The sequence below is a fragment of the Ictidomys tridecemlineatus genome, chromosome 2 (assembly GCF_052094955.1).
Source record: "Ictidomys tridecemlineatus isolate mIctTri1 chromosome 2, mIctTri1.hap1, whole genome shotgun sequence".
Taxonomy (NCBI): Eukaryota; Metazoa; Chordata; class Mammalia; order Rodentia; family Sciuridae; genus Ictidomys; species Ictidomys tridecemlineatus.
In genome coordinates this window covers 180,497,774-180,520,587 of record NC_135478.1, presented here as the reverse complement: position 1 = coordinate 180,520,587, position 22,814 = coordinate 180,497,774, and the positions used below count along the sequence as shown (strand labels likewise).

At 34.1% G+C, this 22,814-nt stretch overlaps 1 protein-coding gene across 10 annotated transcripts in view; it reads right to left on the bottom strand.

Annotated features, from left to right (window-relative positions):
- Positions 1 to 7,633: 7,633 nt before the first annotated feature.
- Positions 7,634 to 22,814, bottom strand: part of Grm8 (glutamate metabotropic receptor 8) — a 732,322-nt gene continuing 717,141 nt past the window's right edge. For 8 of the 10 annotated variants that reach the window (XM_040291623.2, XM_021722399.3, XM_078040287.1 and 5 more), the window contains 2 exons: positions 14,244 to 14,545; positions 7,634 to 8,207 (listed from right to left, as the gene is read on the bottom strand). In XM_040291623.2, the coding sequence (XP_040147557.1) occupies positions 14,249 to 14,545 (297 nt within the window). In that variant the 3' untranslated portion in view covers positions 7,634 to 8,207; positions 14,244 to 14,248. Of the gene's footprint in view, positions 8,208 to 14,243; positions 14,546 to 22,408; positions 22,460 to 22,814 lie in introns of those variants that run through there. The other 2 variants (XM_005319401.4, XM_078040289.1) reach the window with 2 other exon arrangements.

The following is a 22,814-nucleotide window of genomic DNA, read 5'->3' as shown; positions in this document are numbered from 1 at the left end:
GAGCTGTATCTCATGAAAGAGTTCATGCAAAAGTTGCATGCCAAAATACTCTTGTGTAAAATAATCATAGCTTGCCATCCTACGGCATGGTAATAGCACATTTACAAATAAGTTGGTTGAACTTCTGAATAAAGTTACCCTAAATATAGCAAACAATATAACAAGCTTAACTTTTATGTACTTAAGACTAAGTTGTAAATATGACCCTCAGGTGCTTCAAGTAGCCTTGTCAGTTTTTCTGATTTCTTTGATTACTTGGAAAACTTCAAATGTGGTATAAAAAAATTATAACTATAAGGGAAAAGGTCTGCATGTGATCTCATCTTTCGATGTGCTTGGCACCTCTTAAAACCTTCACATTAGGGACAATGGAATAAAAATTAAAATATTTCCCAAAGCTAAGAAAAGTTGAATTACTCTTCTAGAAACAGATTGTAATGTGTGGCACATGGATATCAAAAATAAAATCAAAGAATTCCAGGAACTTCTTTCACATATTTGTGCATAATTTTCCTAGCTGAGTGTGATCTGGTTCTCATAACATTTTGTCCTGACTCTTGGTTGACACATGCTGTCTCATACTGCAGCTCTGTGCCTATATGCTCTCTGAACTCCAATCAAGTTAGCTAACCAATCTTTGTCTCCATCTCATCATCTATGAAAAAGGTAAAGAATAGCACCTTCTCCACAAGGGTCCTGTAAGATTTACTCCACTATAGTACTTAACAAGGTGTCTGAATATAATAAGTGTCTTATGATCTTAGCTATCATAGTCATCTATATCATTAATATGCAAATGTTATTATCAGGTGTCTTATCATCCTTTCCAATTAGTAAGCTCTTTGTATCCTTATTCAAATGAAAGAATTAGTACATAATCTTTCACATTGCTCGTTTTGTAAGAAAGAAAAAGTGAATGATTAAATGAATGAAATATAGATTTTTTTTAAAAAGTAAGCCCTTGAAATATAGAAAACTTTTATACAAGAAGACAACGTAGTAACTAAAATAGTATATTCCTGTTGCCTCTGAATATTTGGGACCTCAGGCAATCTCCCCTTTACTTATTTATTCTATGTTACAAGCAGAGCTGCTCCTTGAAAATCAGTTGACCTTTCCAGTAGATGACAAAGAAAGAATCTTGATTAGAATAAAGGATTGAGGATAAGGGATAATTTTCCCAGGGTAGATTCTGAGGAGCACCATTCACTTTTGAAATTAAATTTGATCCAAAGACTCAGGCACTTCAGAAAAAACAATGGCACAATGATAATAACAACTACAACAGTAATAAAACAAGTATATGGATAATCACAAAAGAATGGAGATAGGAATTAGGAGGTAGATAAATGTTACAGACAGAAGTTAAGAGAAAGAAAAAAAAATCAGCTCAGAATTAAGCCTGAGAGAGAGTGAGGGTTGAGCATAGAGGGAATGGTCTAGTCACTAGAATGTGATCCAAGATCCTGATAAAAATATCTCAGAGGGAACAAATGCTTGCCCTCATGGGTTTTTTTTGTTTTTTTTGGTTTTATTTGCCCCAAAATTTGTCCCAGGATTTCAGAATAAATTCAAATGAATGATTTATCTTAAAAAATACATATGAAAAGAGCATAAGTGGGAAAATATATTAGACATTCATCCTTTAGTATGAATTCTATTGCCCTGAATTCATTCTACTTATAGTCCACCCCAGTTACTCAGATCAAAAGTCCTGAAATCTTCCTTCTCTCTCAGTGCATTTCTAATCCATCAGCAAATCAGTAGGATCTTTGGCCAAAATTTACACAGTTCAATCACTTCACTCATTGCCACTGGCTTACTTAGTTCAAGTCAGAATCATTTCCAACTTAGACCACTGACGAGTTTTCGACTGGAAGCCTGTGCTTCTGCCATTGCCTCCTTGAGGATAAACTCATCTTGTTATAGAAATAGGAAAGAAAATTCAAGAATCATCACATCATTTCCTAGCTTAAATCCTTGTAACAGGTCTTCATCCCTAAGGGTAAAAGTTAAAGGTCTTTCAATGACCTAAGAGCCCCTACAAAATCTAATCCTCTCCCATTCCCCTTCCCCTGGTCTAGACAAGCTCTTGTCTCAGTACATGTCTCCTTGCTTTTCTCCCTGCCTGAAATTCTCTTCCTCTGGCATTACACAAATCAACCCCTCATATTTTTAAAGCTTTACTCACATGTCATCTTCCTTGGCCATCTTATCCAAAATTTCAACTCCCTTCATGTCACAATTTCTTAACATATTTCCTATCCACTTTCCCTATTTTTTTTTCCTCAGCACTTTTCCCCATCTACCACCTCTTATATGTATATATTTATCTAATTTGCTTTTTTCTTCTACAGAAATATAAATACTACATGGCAGAGACTCTTTATTTGCTTATTGTTAAGTCTCAGCACCTGTATAATGTCTGCAACTCAATGGTTTCTGAATAAAATGATGATGAAACTAGTTCAATTATTTGGATTATTACTTAAAATCCAGCTGCAGCAGCTTCCCTAGGGGCCTTTGATATGCCTATGCATGATATATGTGTATCTTGGGAAGAAAAAATGTTTGGCATAGGAAAGTTATCTGTGGTTGAGTTATTGGAACAGAGGAAAGTACTAGTGAGTCAGAAGATGGAAGGTAGGAAAGGGGATCTCTGAGTACACTGAGAATATTGGTCACTTGGGTGACATAGGCAAGAGGTATGATGAAGTTGGAGAGCATCATGAGAAAAAAAAAACAGAAATAAGTAAAAAACCAGATTTTGTCTTCTTTATACTTTTGTCACATCAGGCTTCTTCTCATTCCTTCTTCCAGGACAATAGTAAAGATCCTCCAAGGGACCATTGAGCTCCAGAGTTGCTAGTGCTCCGTTTAAAATATGGGTTCCATGTAAGAAGAGAGCACATAAGCCTACACTCACAATTCCCCTGCTCTGCAGGACCAAAGTCACCAGACAGAAGTGAGGGATACAAGGGCTTATTAAATTCCAGAATGTTTGTGGAAAAGCTGAGCCTTTTTACCATACCTGTTTCTCCTCCCACCTTTGCTTTGGAAGGCTTCCTTCATTCTCTCTTCCTCTGCCTGCAAGGTGACAAGAGGCAAGATCCCAGAGAAGGCTTTGTGGGAAGGGGAGGGTTAACAGTCAATAGAAAGAACTCATGGGCACAGGATAAAACATCCAGTGTTCATCATCTTCAGGAACACTCTTGAAAAGCTGATTCCCCCTTTAGGGTGACAGACTACAAAAAGGGAGAGGAAAAATGTCCCTATAAATGATAGTACTCTGGGGACAAAAGAAAGAAGTCACATTTTCTTCCACAGATTATTTGTGAAACTGCCAGATAGCAATCTGTAATCTGAAGGCAACTATGCATTTTACTCTTCACATCATCTTATGCAATTCTGCTTTTGACATGAAAATGGAGTTGAGTTGGAAAAGAATAATTAAAATAGTCACATCCCAGAGCCTCTCCATTATTAACCTGGGATATCTTCATAGAATTTTCAGGTGTGTTTATGATCTTTATTTCAGATATTTCTAATTAATGCTTATAATTATGAGAGAAAAATAATGAAATTTCACTTTTTTAATAATTTTATTTATTTTTATGTGGTGCTAAGGATTGAACCTAGGGCCTTGCACGTGCAAGGCAAGCACTCTACTGCTGAGCCATAACCCTAGCCCCTGAAATATCACTGTTATCAGAGAAATTAGCCAAAATATGAAACAGGCAAATTATACCAATGGTGTTCTTTTAGGATATGGCTGAATATGAATTTTTCTCAGTGCAGCTACTATGTAACTCAAAAGATATGGGTTAATTCATATAGTTTTATCCAGTAGAAATTTGAATAAGGTCTGTCCAGTGGGATAACCTTAATGGTTATGATTTTTCATATTGCGAGACACAAAAGCAATCTTGAATCTAATCCTGTGATCTATACCAATATTTATTTATATACAATGCATATAAATTACTACATCTCGAATGTTCTTCAAACTAGTTCTAACATTTTTTAGTTCCCTTGTTACTGAGTTGAGTGAAATCTTCAAATTGTTCATTTTACCTTTGTTATGAAAGTTATTTTTATCGTTTTTGAAATTATACTTTAATACTCTAGTATTTTTCATCGACCCTCAAAACCATGCCATGATCTGGTAAATCTACTTAATGGGACTTAATTCATTAGATACTTACGCCTTCACAATCTGAATCCTTACACTGTTCACTAGCTCTCCAGTTTTTCAAAATCACAACATCTCCACCTCCCTTCTGCGTCTTTTCATGCTTCATTCCTAGCTTTTCATAGGTCTCAGTCCACACTTGGTACATTATAACTTTGTAACAAGTTATTTGTCAAAGTTAGCTATATCTAATTCACTTAAATAGCAGGCAAATAGGAAAAAATTTAATAGGAAAAATTGGTTTTTCTCCATCCTTTATCAGTTTGAATGCAGATTCTCATGTCTAAATGTGATCTGGGACTTTACACTGATAAACTGAGTTTAACAGAGAGAAAAGGGCACTATGAAAATCCTACGAAGGTTAGTTAAAGAGAAAATAATGGGCCTGAAAGTTACAATACCATTAGTGATTATGCTATAAAAACATTTTTAGAACACCGTAGAAAATCAAATTATGTACTGTTTTTCTCACTACTCCTGAAATATGACACTATCAAGCAGTCAGTAAGTTTCTGATAATTCATTGACATAATAATTTCTCCTTAAGAAAAGTCTTTTCTAAGAACTGTGGTCCAATTTTTCTTCATTAGTCTTATATTCATTAAATGAGAACCATAAAATCAAAAAGAAACATTTCTAGTGATTATGAGGTGTGTTTTTACAAAATTTGGTATTTTTTCACTCTTTTCATGCAGTTAATCCTTTTGACTACTTCTTTTTAAAAGACAGATGAATATATTGATAATAAAAACAACAAAATTATACAAATTGGTGTGATTACATAATTGTAAAAGTACCATTTCTTCTACTTGCTGGCTGAATTAAATATCAATGCTGATTAATACAGTTTAGAAAATTAGCAATATTATTTCTAGATTGTTAAGAAGTATTGGTAAATAATGTAGAATATTGGTTTAAAAGGGAAAGAAATAAATGACAATACTTTTGTTCCTAGATTCTTTTTAATATAATTTAAATTTTAAAAGTAAGATGTTTCAAATTCTCCATAAAAAATTCTGTTAAGTACTAAAAATAATTTAATTAATCTTTCAGTTTCTATTCATATTCCAATGATCATCCTCAAGTTTAAATTTATGAGTAGTTTTGCTTAAAAATTTTAAAAAAATAGTATTTTAAAGATCAACAATCATCAATGTAGACAACTTTAAGTATTAACAATTATCAGCTAATTTTTTTTTAAACACTGAGATCTGATTTGGCCCAAGGTCACACTAATACATCTCTCATTGTCTACAAGTGACATTTGCTGAATATTACCTTAGGCTACATTTTTAGCATTCCCTCTGGCATGCTGAGATTAGATGTGACATTTCTTGTCCAGAATAAAACACAAGGTCAATACTACAGAATATAATATTATATTTTTTGTGCAACTTTGCATTTGCTTATCTATACAACACAGGCAGTTCATTTTAAAGCACAGGACTTATGAACCACCACCCAGCATTTGCTAAAATCCTTCTCACAGGATGCCACCATTGTCCCAGCCTATCTGACTACCTCCCTGAGCCCTCAGCAAAATCCCTGAGAAAATAGCCACAGTGGAGGAGAGAATTCTTCAGCTCCTGCTATAAAGAGGTTGAGGAAGATTCCTCCCACTTCCTGGGGAGGGTGATAGTTTCATCAGCAGAGTTTCCCTCTGAGACAATATTATAAAGGATGATTGACTTATGCAAATCCACAAGAGCTATCATTCAATTCTGTTATATGAGTTAAATAAGATTTTGTATAACACCAAACAAGTTCAATTTATTTATAAAAAATATTTGGGAAAAACAACACATTGGTAAGTTTGTAATAGGAAGAACAAGTTTGAAATGTCACAAATCATGCTTGGTATTTTATTCTTCTTCCTAAAATCTTAAATTTAAAAAAAATTAATAATAATAATAATAACCCACAATTGGCCTGAGAGCTAGCTTTGCTCTCATATTAACCCTGTTACACCTACTTATCCTGATTAGAGTCAATTAATACATAAAAATATACTTGAGTTTTGTTTTCAGAATGAAATGCAAGGCTTGTAAAATTCAAACAGTTTTATCACCCAAACACATGGATACTTAAAATCAGGTCAAAATATTTTATAAACTACCAATAATATCTAATAAGAAGAAAACTGTCAATTTAAAAGTTAAAATTATGATTTTAATTATTTCTTGGTATGGCTATTGGTACTGAACTACATGGTACAATAAATATGCAGTTTATTTTGCTTAGTCTAGGTCTTTTTTAGAAAGGCACACCTAGAGGTGGGTTTAGGATTCTGATTACAAGATTGTATTATCAGTAATTCAGATTATCTGAGGACATGAAAATGACACCTCTACTCTTTGATTTAAATATTATCTAAAAGAATAAATACTATTAGGAGAAACTCAATAAAAGGTCAATTAATACTCATTTCCTTCTACCTGTTGCAGTATGTCTTCCTAGGTATCTAGGACATGTGGTTATATGTGGAAGGCGCCTGTGCTACGCTACTTCAACCATCTCTATTAAATAAAGTGACTGTTAATATCTGGGTTGAAGCTACAGAGCACAGATAGCTCTTTATATCTATAAGAGGTGCAATGAGCCATCCAAGCTAACTCAGCAGAGAGAACATTTACTAACAAAATGATTGTAGAGACCCATTGATTTGATGGATGACTGGGATTGTATGGAATAGAGGAGCCCATGACAAAAATGGTAACAGATTTGAGAGCCATTAACAGGCTCCTTTTATCTATCCTGGCACGGTTTATTAATATGAGACAGGCTCCCTGTTTTCTCTCTCTTTAATGATACTGTTCTATGAACCAATGAATGTTTTCATTTGGAAAATAAGAAAGCATTGACATGTTACTTGAACTGTGGTTTCTTTAGTGATGCTAAGGGAATAAATATGCTAATTCCGTGCTTCAGAAAATGCACTGGGTAAGGCCCATTACTTCACTGATTTCAGCAACTACCAAGCCCAGGTGAGAAAAGGTTAACACCACATACCAGGGAGCATTTCACTATGCAGAAGCTTTGAATTAGAAATGTAATGTAAAATTTCCGTGATGCTTTGATATACTTCTACGTGGGAATTTTTCATATCAGATTCTGTGAAGGAAAATTTAACTCATCATTTGTTAATTATAATAACTTGAAGCAATTTACCTCAAGCTATTACTTGATTCTTCATAAAAGAAGCAGTTACTATGAAAAGCTATCACAGAAATCTGGAAATATTCACAAAATCTTACACAAGCAATTTCTTTTCATCTAGAAATAAAAGACAATTTTCCCTATATATATATACAAACATACAAAAACACATTCCTTCAGGAAATGGCAATTCCTTGTACACCAGGAAGGGGCTAAATACCAATAGAAGTGCCAACTGGAAAGAAGAGCTTGCCTTAGCTTTAAAACTGGAACGAAACAACTCTCAACATTTGCAAAACATTCCTTTATTATTAGAAATAAATTATTTGTATAAAAAATTGCATGCGTCAATCATTGCATTTATTTTTAGCACAACCCAGGGCTTCAATCCGGTCAGCCATTACAAGAAACAGACTCATCTTATACAAGTTGAACAATGAGGGACAGGAACGGGAGTTCTCACAATCACAGAAAAATACTTACAAGAATAACATCAGACATGGTTTATTTCAACAGCATATTTTTTTTTTCACAAGCTAACATTAGTTTTCCTTTTGTGATTTTTTTTTAACTTCTCATGAGGAAGCAATACTTTAGTTTGACACTCATTGGTTGTGTTTTATAAAGCGGGGTTCTTCATTCCCCGTTATTGATACTTTTGGCTCATGGCTAATTTTTGTTCCTTACTAGACTGAATATTGATTTGATTGGTTGTAGTCTATGGAGATCTCCAGGAGTTAGTTTTTGTGGTCTCATGTTCATTGTTTACGATCACATACCATATTTCTTCAGATTGTCATTTCCCTGTTTCAGATTGAATGATTACTGTAGCTGATATATGTTGTCTTGGTAGAGGAAGCTGTTGGGATAAATTAGGACAAATTAATAGCATACTAATAAATTATTTTATGATATAATTTTAAAATGCAAATCTGTGATGATAGTTTTGTGATATCCAGTTCTTAAATCATATTATTCATTATTTTTAAACTACCTACTAGGAATTCAATGATCATCGAGATAAAAAGACAAGCAGAAATTTTAGTCTGTAAAAACTACTAGTTTCATTTCTCCTTTCCTGAAGAATTAGCAGAAAAGTAAAAATGTAAAATGGTAATTTTTAATAAATTTAGGTAAAATTATATTTAACTGTAAATTTTGACTAACAAAGATTTACATGTATGTAAAATAAAAGAACAGATAACTTATCTGTCCTACCAAATTAAAAAAAAAGTTTTTATAGTCTACACCAAAGACCTCAATTCCTTGGGTCTGATCTGATAACCAAGTAAAGGTTAAATAAAAATAACCCAATATGAAATTCCTAATATATCTATTCCCCACTACTAATTCTTTTTTAATTTTAAAATATTTTTTAGTTGTAGATGGACATAATACCTTTATTTAATTTTTTATTTATTTTTATGTAGTTCTGAGGATCGAAACCAATGCTTCACATGGGCTAGGCAAACATTCTAACACTGAGCTACAACCGCAGCCCCACCCACAATTCACTCTGTTATTAAATAACAGAAGCTCATTCCTATTGAACACAAATATAGTACGATATGGAATGTTAGAGGAAAAGCCTTTTTATCCTGCTTTTCTGCTTGGAATACACATTCAGTCACAATTATTTGTAAAGAACATCTTTCCTACTTTTTAAATTTTAACAAATACAAATTTAGTTTCTTAAAACTTGAAAACAAACAAAAAAAAGAGAAACCAGTTTGTGAAATTGTACCTCATTTCTGGAAAATACTTTATATCTGCCCATCTGTTCTATGGAAATACAATTTCTAGCAGTTCAAAGTTTAAGTTTTAATAGAGTATCAGATTATGTAAAATTAAATTTGTGAAGGATGTATAGAATCTCTAACACAGATCACAAATAAGCTGCTTTGTTGTAACACACATACACACACACACACACACACACACACAGATTAACTAACTGTGCCTTGATCATGAATATATCTTCCATTTAAAAATAAACAAATAATTTTATACTCTAGAGGTGAATGTGATAAAATGTCAAGTACATACAGTATTTGTAAACTTTGAAATAAGTATGTGCTTTGGCAGTACATAATTTTGTTTTGTTTTGGTTTTCCAAAGTATACAAATGGAGATGTTTAGAAAATAAATAAAGACTCAAAGAAGGACATTAATATTTAATTGTTCTATTACTGACTTTCTCTGAAGTAAAACTCATTATTATAAGACCATTAGATATTGATAACAAAATATCCTGTATCAAATTTGTACTCATGTTTAAATCACCAGTGAAAATAAATCTACATACATAAATTCTTTTGTATTTTTGAATGCTATAATGAAATAAATCTGGATCCTAAAATTCAAACATGATGTCCTTTTTTTTCAATGAAATTTAGGAATGAATTATTGTATAAAAAAGTAAAACATGTTTGTATTTCAATATATAAATCCAATCCAGGGGGAAATAGAGTTTTAGAAAATAATTTAGTTCCTGAACAATGAAAATGATTAGAAATCACATAGCTAATCCTCTGAAATAATGGATAATCACTCCTCATTTCTTCACCAGTGATTGACCTGACAAGTTCTTATAGACATCAAGGTCCTACAATGTCCACAGTCACTGAAATTAACACATAGAGCCCAAGGAGTGCAAATCGTAGACATTCTCACTGATTTTTGTCATTGAATATTGTGAGTTATACAACAAAAACAGCCATAATTATCTACATTGCTCATACCTCAAGGTTGTTATTGTGATGCTATAGAAATGAAGAAGACATAAACCTGATTTTATGTTATCTTCTATTTTCTACAAAATGAATAACGCATTGGGTGTTTGTGAGTACGAAGGAAAATGGTGTCTAAAGAGGAACAGAAGTAGTTTAGAAGAACCAATGTGGAGTCCTATTTTTCAACTCACCCTCCCCAAAAGGTAGGATCTATTAGACTTGTTTGACATGAAGAGAAGCGAAATAATTTTTATATTTGTTGACTTTTTAAATTTTTTAAATTTATATAATGCTCTCATGTGCCTCCAAATTTCCTTGAGCTCTGTTATGAAGGACTTTCATATAACCTTTGTAGACAAAGTGAAGAATAATGATCATATATTAGAAAAAATAATCACTAAAAGTATTCCTCATCTTCTCTACTATTCAGTATCATCAACAATATCTGAAAATGAAGAACACATAATTATACAATTTGTAGAAGACAGAAAGGAAAAAATCATGATTAAAGCAGAGGAACAAGAACCAGAAAGACCTTGAAAAGGATGATATGTGAAGATGTCATTCAACCTATGATGTTGTGGGTCACACCATCTTTAAGAATAATTCTAATTTGGAAGTTCTGTAGCTAATCATTGATTCATTCTTTATTTTTTGAACATCCAAAGTAATTTTAAAAAAGAAACATGGTATAATTCTATTGAGAATGAGATTATAATTCATAGGAAATTGGTGTTAATTTTTCCATTGGCTCTAAAAATTAAGTTCTGGAAAAAATTTTGTCAAATTTTTGTCAACATGAAAGCAATGACAAGGAACCAACTATGATTAGCAAATTCCTGCATGCATCTTTATTTCAGATGTTTTAAAAAAACAAAATGGATTAAAGATGCACAGATGAATTAATAAGGAGACTTTTACAGTGGCAACAAATATGCGTATGTGAAAATCAATTTCTCAGTACATCAATGATAGCTCTCCTTATGTGTACCACACTGTGTTCAAATGCTGGAGAAAGCAAAATCTACCTCCAGTAGCAGCTGTTTTCATAACTTATTCATGAACACAGCTTAAGGAATATCACATAGAGCATTGGTTAATTGGGTAGAATTGGAAAAATTCATATTTACCAACTTGGTTTCTAACTCACTTCACACCCTGTTCTGAAACAACATGTGCTTTTTTTTTAACATAAAGTATAGTAGATTGCAAATTCAGCAAATTGATTTTCTTTCCAGTTTCGTATTACTTATGTTTATTCCATGAATTTTGAAAACTGAAATCTTGAACATGTGACCAGAATTTCAGACATGAACAAGTCACATTTAAGATGAGTTTTTGAAATTTGAGGACTTATATGGCTCTGTGACCATGAAAGAAAAGTATTTTTTATATGTCTAAAAACACAACTATTTGGTCAGAAAGAAAAAAAACCCAACAATGGAATTGTAGCCATAATCATAAAAATCTTCCACATATTTACCAAAGAAAAAGGACTGCCAAAAAATAGTTATTGAATTCCAAGATACTCTTTCCTATTAAGTACAGAACAATGTACAGTTTTAACACAGCAGTGATACGGATACATTTATCCTCTGGTTGCTTTATAGTTTACAAAACCATATTTTGTATATCGTGATTTCATTGTAGTATTGATGCCTTAACAGAAGTTTGGCAGCAGAAAGTGTGAGGACACAGCAACATGGATATGGTTCTGCGGATCATCAAGAACAAACTCTACTTGTTTTGAGAGGAGGTATTCTAAATGTGAGGAGGTAAGGGGCTTGTTACCCATAATCCAATGGCAAAGGCTTCTCTGATATTCAGTTATACTTCTAAAAACAGCACATATTTTTAGAAGAAAACATTACATGCAAGTTATTAATCACACAAATACTTTTCAGTGGGTTTGGGAATTAGAAGATTTCTCACTAATACAAGGTACATGGACTAAGGGTAATTGAGATTCAAGGAACCCATGATACCCATGTCGGGTTTCTCGTGTGGATTTCCATATACTGAGTTACAAGCTTGGTTTTAAAACACACTAATCCACCCTTTTATCATAGGATGGTCATGTAAGTACACAAAGGTAGACCATGATGACCTGAGGTGGGACTATGGGAAGATGTGAAGGTTTCATATATTGTATCTCCTGAATGTTCAAATTACTATCACTTTAACCCAATTTACTTCAACCTAAACCACTCCTATAAAAAAAAAAAAAAAGATCATGCTAAAATCTTCAAAATACCATTTGCCTTTGTCCAGGCAGTCACTGACTGTGTCTTGATCTATCCTTTCCCCTTTTTCTTACCTTCCAGCTCATTACAGGCTTACCCTCCAAACAGGCCTCATGTTTGAAATCTTCCACATTTATTTTAGAAAAAGTGGAGAAATGATTGCAGGCTGTTATTTCCATTTCAACATAAAGAGAAAATAACACAAAGAAAACAGGAAATGTTGGAGATTTATTTTTCTTTTTAAGAATCTATTTATTCTTTTTATTTTCATCATTTTCCATAGGTGAGTCTGGGATGATTAGTATTTACTTCACTGGAAGTTTGATCGTACCTATTTAAAACTATGTTGCATCAGTCTCTGGGTTGTTATTGAAATACAGGTACAATGGACTCTGAGAAGTCCCACTGAGAGGTGCCAGTGTTCTAGTGTGTCTTTGCCAACAGCAGTTTATTGGCATCCTGCAATAGGTTTTAACTTCCTACACTGTCGCTTTCCAGGTAGAAAAACAGATAAAATTCTGCCCTCAAATCACAAGCATTCTACTCTGATGCCTTTAATAGTAGTCATAATAGTAGTTATAATACATTTTTTGCTAAGAGCCAAAAGAAGCCCATTATTAGCAAATTGCCTAGCTCTAATGAGAGATGATTATAACAATTTGTCACTAAAATCCATCCTCATTGCACCTTCTCTCCCAGTTTCTCAAGGTTGCATGTTGACAATGGAGTCCTGGGGGAGTATTTGTGGAATTCTTATAAGTTTCGTTTCTCTAAAAGTGACTGAATTTGGTATTAGTGATCCATAGGTAATCTTCCTAGAGCCAATCTGGCCAATAATTCCAGGTCAATGAGTTTAATTAAGCAATGCTAATAATCTGATGCTAGTTTTATGTATGGTACATTGGAGTGAGCAATGCTCACCTGCAAATCTTTATACAAGGGGAGGAAGATCATTGAAGATCATGAGTTGCTAGAGTAATTAAGCCAAATAAAACCAACTCTTAGTCTTCTATATTCAGTGTTAACAGTACAGTGAGCAGGGGATACAGCCTGCTGAAGGAAACTGAGAGGAATAGAGTATTTTTGCATATTAAATACTGATGTTGTGTTCTCAAAAGACTGGTGGCCACTCTAATGTAAAGACCTCAGCTTTCCTTTTTTGTTGGGGCGGACACCTATAGAACCTAGTAATATAAAGTTTACAATTTTTACTATACTCTACTTTTTGCAATACAGATCTTCAATCTATTTGCTACTCTCCCACAGATATGAAGGTGGACTTTCATGGATGAGTTAAATCCTACTAGATCAGCCTGAAAATCAGTATATTGTCATCATGTGCTCCTTCTAGGGTGGTATAAGGAAGGAGAAGCAGAAGGAAAGGAGGAGAGGGTGTGGTTGTAGCAAGGATTCATTTTTCATGGTCATTGACTTTCAGAGAAGAGCTCTAATTCTCAAAACCTATCCAAGAAAGGAAACTGAGGGATGCTAAAAGAGGCGAGACAAGTACTAACTGTGATTTAATTAAACATATTGACTAACTAGTTTTCTCATATCCCTAAGGATCCAGATGACATCATTTATTTATGGAAGGTCTGCAGGAGTATGCTCCTTTCAAAATGTAAAGAGCAGCCAATATTGAAACCCCTCAAAAGGGTAAAATATTCCTAAATGTCAAAAGATCATTTAAAAATGGAAGATAGTTCCAAACATCAGGCTCTGTAACTCCTCAAAAGAAACATCTGATTACCATGCTTTACAGAAGGATGTTTGCATTCTGGTGACAGCCAATCTGCTGGCAATAATTCATTTCTCAAATGGTTCTGACCGCTGTGGAGGTCTCATGGTGTGTGGCTACCTCCACGCCCCCAGAACCACGTAGCATAGTCCCCAAGACTAGTAAAAGAATATTCAACGTACATCTATCAAGGAGTGCTCCCGCTCTTGACCATCTGAAAGTCTACGGATGACTTACTGTTGGTTTCAAGACTCTCACAGAGTTCGCTTTTCACCTCGCCATTTGGTCTGTCATTTCCTTTTTGGATCAGTTTGCTTTGCATGGTGGCAGCTGTCACCACGGCCTTGAAGCTCCTCTTGCGTTTTTGAACATTCTGCTCTGGATGAAAAATTATAATATAAACCTTGGGCATATAGAGCATCCCCAGAGACACAGAAGCACTTAAGCTCATGGAAACAGTAAGTGTTGTTGTCTGGATGTACATCTGAGGGGAGAAAAAAAAGAGAGAGAGAGAGAGAGAGAGAATCACTGTAGTTAAATTTGACTAATAGGAGATAAAGCCTATAGCATACCATTTTCTAAAAATTACTCCAGCTTCTTTATTAAAGGTGCTCTAGAAACTACTTATTGAAATTGCATATCTATATCCCAACCCGCAAGTGTGTGAGTAAGTATGTGTGTAAAGTTTATTAAGCCCAATTCCTTAAAACAAATAGACCAACAACTAAGACTCTGGAGCTTTATTTCCTTTTGGAATCACAAATAAGCTACCTAAGGAAAGAGGCAAAATCAGTCTGATATAACACTAGCACTTTATTCCACATGGTTTTCCTCAGGAGATACCAGTGAGTCAAATCCCTATTCTTGTAGCAGTACTTACCCCAAAGGGTAAATTGTATAGAATGAAAATAGAGACTGGGAGTGGAGAGTTCTAGAATATCATCACTGTAAACCCTTGCTTAAAAAAAAAACATTTGTGTTTCATTTTCACATCATTACTTAATTCCAACCAGCAAACCTGATAAATCACAGGTAAGCTGTTAGGACCTGATACTGTAACAGCCCCTCTAAAGAGCACAGAACACTTCAGAGGTTTCTCAATGATCACATCATATAAAAATAAATGCAGGTGTTTTTACAAAGTATATAAGACCTTCTTCCTCTAAGATTTGACATGTACTCTGGGGATAGGGTCTTGGTTATGGTGTTTGAAAATCTCTCTCTACATTCATTCCCATGGAAATCACCTGCTCTCATGCCCACAAGAAGTCTCTGGAAATTTTTTTCTTTGTATAGCCTGGAGGTTAAGAAGCTGAAACAAGCTTAAAATCACTGCTTTGGGTTTTTCTCTCTGGTATGGAAAGAAACATGACAATATTTTCATCTTTAAAAACTAAAACAGAAAATCTTTATTCCGCATTCATTTTTCTTTCCTGAGCTCAAAATATAAATTACCCCAAAAAACTTAGGACACTGAGTCAACAGAGAAACCAGGTCCTAAGTCAGTGAAAAAGACCCCCCTTTTCTCATGTCTACAATCCTTATTAATAGATTCACTCACTTGAATACCTTCAAAAATGAAAAGTAGCCAATTTTCATCTGGCCATCTTAAAAGCCAACCTAATTGTTTCCTTTTTAATAAAGTATTTTAAAAATTTACTCCTAAGGATAGCTATCTGAATCAATATTAGTATTTCCTTTTTACCTAGAGGAGATGGTTTCTCTTAACAGATGTGGCCTTGAGGTAAAAACTATCTAAACTATGAGGAAAAATTCCTGCAATAGTAAAAATACTATCCTTGTCTGTGAAATTATATTATGCATATCTCTGAGTTTGCTCATCAATTATCTACCAGCAATGCTCTCCTCTGTGAGGATGGGAATACCTTACCATAAGGTGATTCTGATTGGACTGTTTCAAAATTCACCTACTCCAGGAAGTATTCCATGATAAGTTGTATCTCAATTACAATATTCCATTTTATTCCTAAGCACTAATACATTAAAGTAAAAATAATGGAACACTTTCTAATGTGTAACTTTATAATTATATTTGTTTATATGAACTTCGTTATTAATTTATATGAAATGTATAATCAAAATATAAAATTCTTTAATACAGGTAGCCTGTATTTTTCCTTCTATATCCCCAAGAAACTATGCAAGATTCTAGAATAAGTAGTTGTTCTGAAATTTCTCACTAATTTTAGGTATATGAAAATCTTTATAAGAGTCCCTTGATATACACAAATTATAGAAAATAGGCTTCCTATAATGTCCCTCTCCATCATGTGGACATCATTAACGGTTACCATAGAGATTTGTGACATTTTGAGGAAGAAACAAAGTTATAAGGTGTAAATCCCAGACTCTAGGGTAGGCTCACAGATACCAGCCCCAGGAGAGACCTGATTCAAATACATTCCTCACCAAGTGGAAAATTTCTAAGTTATGACATCTCATGCTACCTGCCAATAAGTGAAATCCCATATCAAATTCGTGTCAATCGAAAAGGTCAAATGGAATGCAGATGTGTGCCTTTAAACCACATCAGTCTCCCTAAGGTTCACTGTCTACGATTAAGTAACCTATTAAAATGAGTATTCCTAAGTTTCTCGTGTGCTCATTAATCTTCTTTGAACTTCAAGGCAGCAGTGCTGTAAAAAAAATCTATGCAGAGGGAAGGCATGAAAATAAGGAAAAAGTGCTGAACCCACACACATAAATATCCCAAAGCCCCTTGAATGGGTAGACATTAGTTTTGTCCCATCAGACCCTGCCACATCAATTTAGCCTAAAAACAACAATAAACAAAATCTACAGGTGAAATGGTGATGAAGTGAAGGGAAAAGTCATATGAATTTTTTTTATATCTTAATTGGTTAGTCTTCCTAAAAATATGTAGTACTAGTCCAAATAGTACATAAACACCTTCATATTTTTAAAATCTTATAAATTTTCCATATTCAGAATAATTTTGGGAATATATGGTAAACTTTAATCTTGCTAAGTATTGGGAATGAAAAAGATTCTGGAATGCTAGCTTCCTCATTAAATGCATTACTGCAGTCTACTTTTTTGGCAAGCCAACTCTAAAAAAAAAAAAGCAATAAACATTGACATGAGAATCAAGCAGTACTATGCTAACTATACCAAGCTCTCCATTAAACACTATACTTATAAATTACACCAAAATGCTGACCTTAATTATGTGATTAAACTCTAAAACTTTTTAATGTAAGTTTAATACAAGAAAGTCATCTATTCAAAATCATACCCTAAACTCTAAAACATTATGGTGTCCCTGCCTTTGTCATAAGGCCTTGAACCATGAACAGAGTGAGTTTTTGAACTTCATCATTAAATACTTAATGAAATGAAAAACTCACATATTTTGTAAGTCCAATGAAAGCAACAACATCAAAACTAACAACACAATAAAAGTGCCTCCTATCATCATGCTAGACAGACTAAATCCTTCCTAGCATGAGTGATAGGATTCTGATGGTCTTCCATATTGAAGAATGGAGGGATTATATTTTAAAAAATTTAAAATAAGCACTGACTAAAAAAAAAAAAAACTCCCAGAAAATTGTATACCTTTTAAAAAATTCTAATTACTTGAATCATAAAGTGAAATAGCATATTCCAACAGACTTGCCTGGGTTTAAATCCCAGCACCATCCCTTACAAAAATTTTAAAGATAAAGAAGTTTACAGATAAACTCTCACATTGACTTGCAGATGATAAAAGCCTAAGCCTACCAACCAAGCTATCATACAAACTCTAATAAAGCTTTCCTGGTAATTGGACAAATCTGTGATTTTATTTTCCTCTCTGGCGTTTAATTTAATATCTATAAAATGGGGTAGGGTAATACTTTACTTATAGAGGATTTACATGGTGGGATGACAGAATCTTTCTAAAATCTCTTATAAGCACAAAATAGTAGCTCGACAAAGACTACTTACTCCTTTAACCCTGAATCTGAAAACACAGTAACAAAACATTCTTCCAGGTGTGTAGGCCAAAAGCGGGACCAATTAGCCAATGATCCAAACCAGACAGGTTTGTTTAATGTAGAGCTGATAGCTAATTTCTAACTGATGTCTAGGAAAGACCTTTGTAATCTCACTTCAAAGTTGACGGAATAAAATTTTGTCCAAATGCCAACTCTATTTGCTGATGACAATGCCATATTCAGTAGAGGCTATATTCCTAGAATTATACAATTATACAATTATTCTGTCTCAGAATTACAGGCCAGCAGGATGCAGAGGAGGGGATCATATCAACTCTTCTAACTCACATAAATTCATTAAGACACACTGAGGAAGAAATCTTCTCTTTTTTTAAATATATATTTTATTTTTTTTATATATGACAGTGGAATGCATTACAATTCTTATTATACAGATAGAAAACAAGTTTTCATATCTCTGGTTGTATACACAGTATATTCACACCAATTCATGTCTTTATACCTGTACTTTGGATAATAATGATCATCACATTCCACTCATTAATAACCCCATACCACCTTCCTTCCCCTCCACTCCCTCTGCCCTATCTAGAGTTCCTCTATTCCATTCTTCTTTATGAGCCTCCTCCTGCCCTATAACTCCAAAATACTCATATGCAGAGAAAGAGGAATATCTGTTCTATCACATCCTTTGTGGCCTGTCATTTCTTCTGCCTTCATGCCCCATGGACATTTTGAAGCAGTCAGATGCACTGAAGCAGATTTAAGAAATCTTTAGATAAGACAGAGAGGAGTTGGCACAATGGAGCATACAAACCTGACATCTTTTCTGGGACCTATTACAGCTCCCTCTTCATTCCATAAAGGGGTCATTTGCACACATCCAGGGTATACTGAATATGGGTCGTGACCTGAAATCATTAAAGGCTCCCAGAAGAGCAAGGAGTGAAGAGATGCTATTTGTCTAGGATAAAGGTCAGTCTTTACTTTCTCTGAGCCGCATGAACGCATAGACTCCATAGACTGATATTTTACCTGGTACAATGTCAACATGTCAGTAGCTATAGTAGCCTATTATGAATCTTGAGACACAAAGCAGCTTTGTGCCATGTGATAAACACATTCATTACTTATTCCAGAGCATTTCTGCCTTGCCCTAGACGGTTTAATCTCACTTCTTTACTACAGTCAGCCAGATTCTATTTGGCTGCTTTGCACAAAGCCTGAGCAGTTAGAAAGCTACATTAACACAGCCTGACTTGCTCTGTCTCTTTTATCTATTTCCTCATCTGTTTGCCAAAGTGACACCTGCCTAGAAAAATGGATTTTCTTCTACTTTTTAGCAAGTCTTTGCCAGTGAACTTCAAAATCTCATTTATTATTAGAACTGACTCCAATGTTCATGCCAAATTTACCGAAACACTCAAGTAATGCCTTGTGGATGGTAAAGCCCTATAGGAACCCATTGTGCCACAAGCCAGACTAACCAAACAGCTGTGGAAAATGAGAAGCAGCAAAAAGAGGGGTAAACACTCAAATTTTCTGGCTGAGCTGGACACTAAAGATCTGTCAACAAGCCCATATCAAGTCTTTTACCATTGTTTCTGATTTGTTTAGTTAAAATTCCTTCCTGGCTTCTTCCTTTCAGTCAATTCTAAGATATTCTCCTTGTATGTTTGAACATGTTCGCCTTGAAGTACCCAGATCTCAGTATTTGAACTTTTGTTCAACCATTCTCCATCTCATCTATCCACACATCCCTCCATCCATTCACCCACCTCCATCTGCATTCATCATATTCATTCTCTCCCTGCTCCTTCCCCCCCCGCCCCCGCCTCCCGCCAATCCCCTGATCCCAAGAATCAGCTTCTTGGGTGAGCACTGTAACTATACACAGGGTCTCATACTCAAGAAAGGCCCTATTTCTGGACTTATGCTCTATTGTCCATGTTTTAAATTTTAAATAATTTCTGAATGGAAAGGCCTACATTTTCATTTTTCACTAGACCACACAAATTATATAGTTTGCCCTTTGGAAAAAAAAATCATGTGTATGTCCACATGTTCCAGGCTTCTTTCAGGAAATTCCATTGCCCTGGATGTCCGACAGCCTCTAACAATTAACAAGCTCTGATTCTCACCTTCCACCCTTAAACTTACTTTTTCAATGATCTCCCCCATATTGTCAATTCTACCTTTCTACTGCTTGGGACCAAAAAAATTGAAACTGTTCTCAACTCTACTTTCAAACCCCACTCTATCGGTTACCAAATTCTATTGATTCTATTTTTAAAACTTTCTTAGGTCATTGTCTGTTATTTCCACAGATTTTACATTGCTTGAGTCATGGTCATCTCTCATTGGATCATCAGTACTGCTGTTCTGGGGATTTCTTCTACCTGTGCTCTCTTTCAGTGGTTCTAGCTGATTAAGAAGCTAGAATAATCCCATTATTCATAAATCAGGTTAGATTATCACTCTTATGCTAAAACTCTGCAATGACTTCCCATTGATGGTGTCCTTACAGTGACCACAGGAGCTCTGAACTCATCTGGCTTTTATTCTGTCCTTTAATTGTCCTCTTTCAGTCATATTGGCCTGTGGCTGGTTCTGGAAAAGACCAATCATGCTTCTGATTTCAGGCTTTTATATTTATTCATAATTGATGGCTTGCTCTTTCACTTCCTTCAGGTCTTTACTAGAACGTTCTTTCTCCAAGAGAGTTTTTCTGAATGTACCATAAAATTGCCACCATTGCCTCTCCACCAGCATTTCTTATCTTTATTTTACTTCTTAGCATTTAACATTTTTATCAAAAGTCTGTGTATTTTTCTTATTTAATTTCTATATTATCTACTTTTCCTAACTGGAATAAAGTTTCCACACATACAAATATTTTTCCCAGTGCTTTTCAGTGCTCCAAACTCAGCACATCAAACACTGTCTAGATGACATAAATTTTCTATTTTCTTTGAGCTGCTATGGGTTCTTACTCTTAAGTTAGGCATTTAAAGGAAATAACCCATGCAGTTTCAAAAAGGAAACAATAAATCAGAGAGAGACTAAAGCTTAGAAAATTGGGGGCCCTATTTCCTCTCAAATCAATCTCTAGGCTAGCAAAGAAGAATAGAAAAACATGATGCTCTTTTATACTGTAAATTCGACAATGGGACATTCTGCTTCCAATGTAGCAAAGGTCAGTATTAATTAAAAGTCATTGGTCTCTACTTTGGGAAAATGAGAGCTTTGGGAGCTCCACTTTGGGAGATCCCCTTTCCCACTTAACTTATAACTGAGGGTAATGCACTCAACACTGTTCTTAAGCTTCTGCAGCCCTAACTCAAAGCGTGTAATGAGACAACCTACATAACACATTGTCACAGAACCTGGCCTATAGTGACCAATAAGCGGTGACTCTTATTGTCATTTAAACTTGATCCTGTTCTTTATTCATCTTCCTTCATTCTTCATGCCATGAATCCTGAACAGCGCTACCCTCTCAAAACCAGCTTCAACAGTTTAGCCTTATTCATAAGAATACACAGACAAAAATATGTATTTGTAAAGAAATAAACTTTATGTTTGTGGAAACTCTAGGTTCATCACATTTATAAAATCATAGTTGCCTGGAAAGAATCACTAGCCTGAGTATTGTTTTTCTTCTGTCAGGGAAATCGTAGTGTTGAAGACCCATCAACAGGTTAGAGAAAGTACATTGTGTTCTCATTACTGACTATGGAGATCAGTTTGCTCTGATGTTTTTGCTGACTCTCATCACATCCCCTTTCACTCTGAAGACATGTTTGCAAAATGAAGGGTTAAAGCAAAGATTACAACTGCAAAATTATGAATGAAGACTGTGTCTTCAGCACTGGGCTGGTTCACACATGAACTCTGAATCTTTGACCTCTGGTTATTGGTAATGGTGATAATAGCTGCAGAGACATAGTAGCATCAACCAACAAGTAGAAAAGCAATTTTTCTAAGGATAGGAAAGAACAATTTTAAGGAAACCCAAGATCTTCTAGAGGAATAAAAACAGATTTTAGATTTACAATCTCTATTTATAATTAAATGTGATAGTTAATATTTGCATTACTAATTTATTTTTATTAAAGCCTGAAAGGAATATTATAAACAAAGTGCTTTAAAGCATAGCATTATTAAATAAAATGTAGTATTTAACTTTCAATTATTCTATATGAGAATTTTTTATAGAAACATAATAAAAATAATTTATTGAACAATTGTGTTGCATTTTCTACTGGAGTATATGCAAATAATACAAAGCATCTAGTTTTCAACTGTTTATTCATTTCTCCTTTACAGGTGTTTTCCTCTGTGTTTCTCTCGATGGATTCATGCTTCCCTATCAACTTCTAGCCCTTTGTCATGTTGCAGCAGCATGGTGAGTACTAAGAATAAAAATAATAGAAATATTTATCATGTTTTGAACAGATATAAAATATGAGAGAATATTTAAAACAACAGAACAAATAAAATTTTAATTTGCTTTAGCAATAAGCAAGGGAAAGAAAATTATCACAAGTAAAAAATTTGTCTTGTAATTAAATTATATATAATATGTGTGTGTGTGTTTGTGTGTGTGTGTAGAAATAGAAAGAGTGTATGTTCTGGCAACAAGGGAAAAAGAAAACATTTTGGGGATTTTATCATTGTTTAGAGATGGAAACTTTGCTGAAATTTAAGTTTTAAGAAAAAATTATTATTTAGATTTTATTAATGAAATGTAACATTTTGAAAATGGAT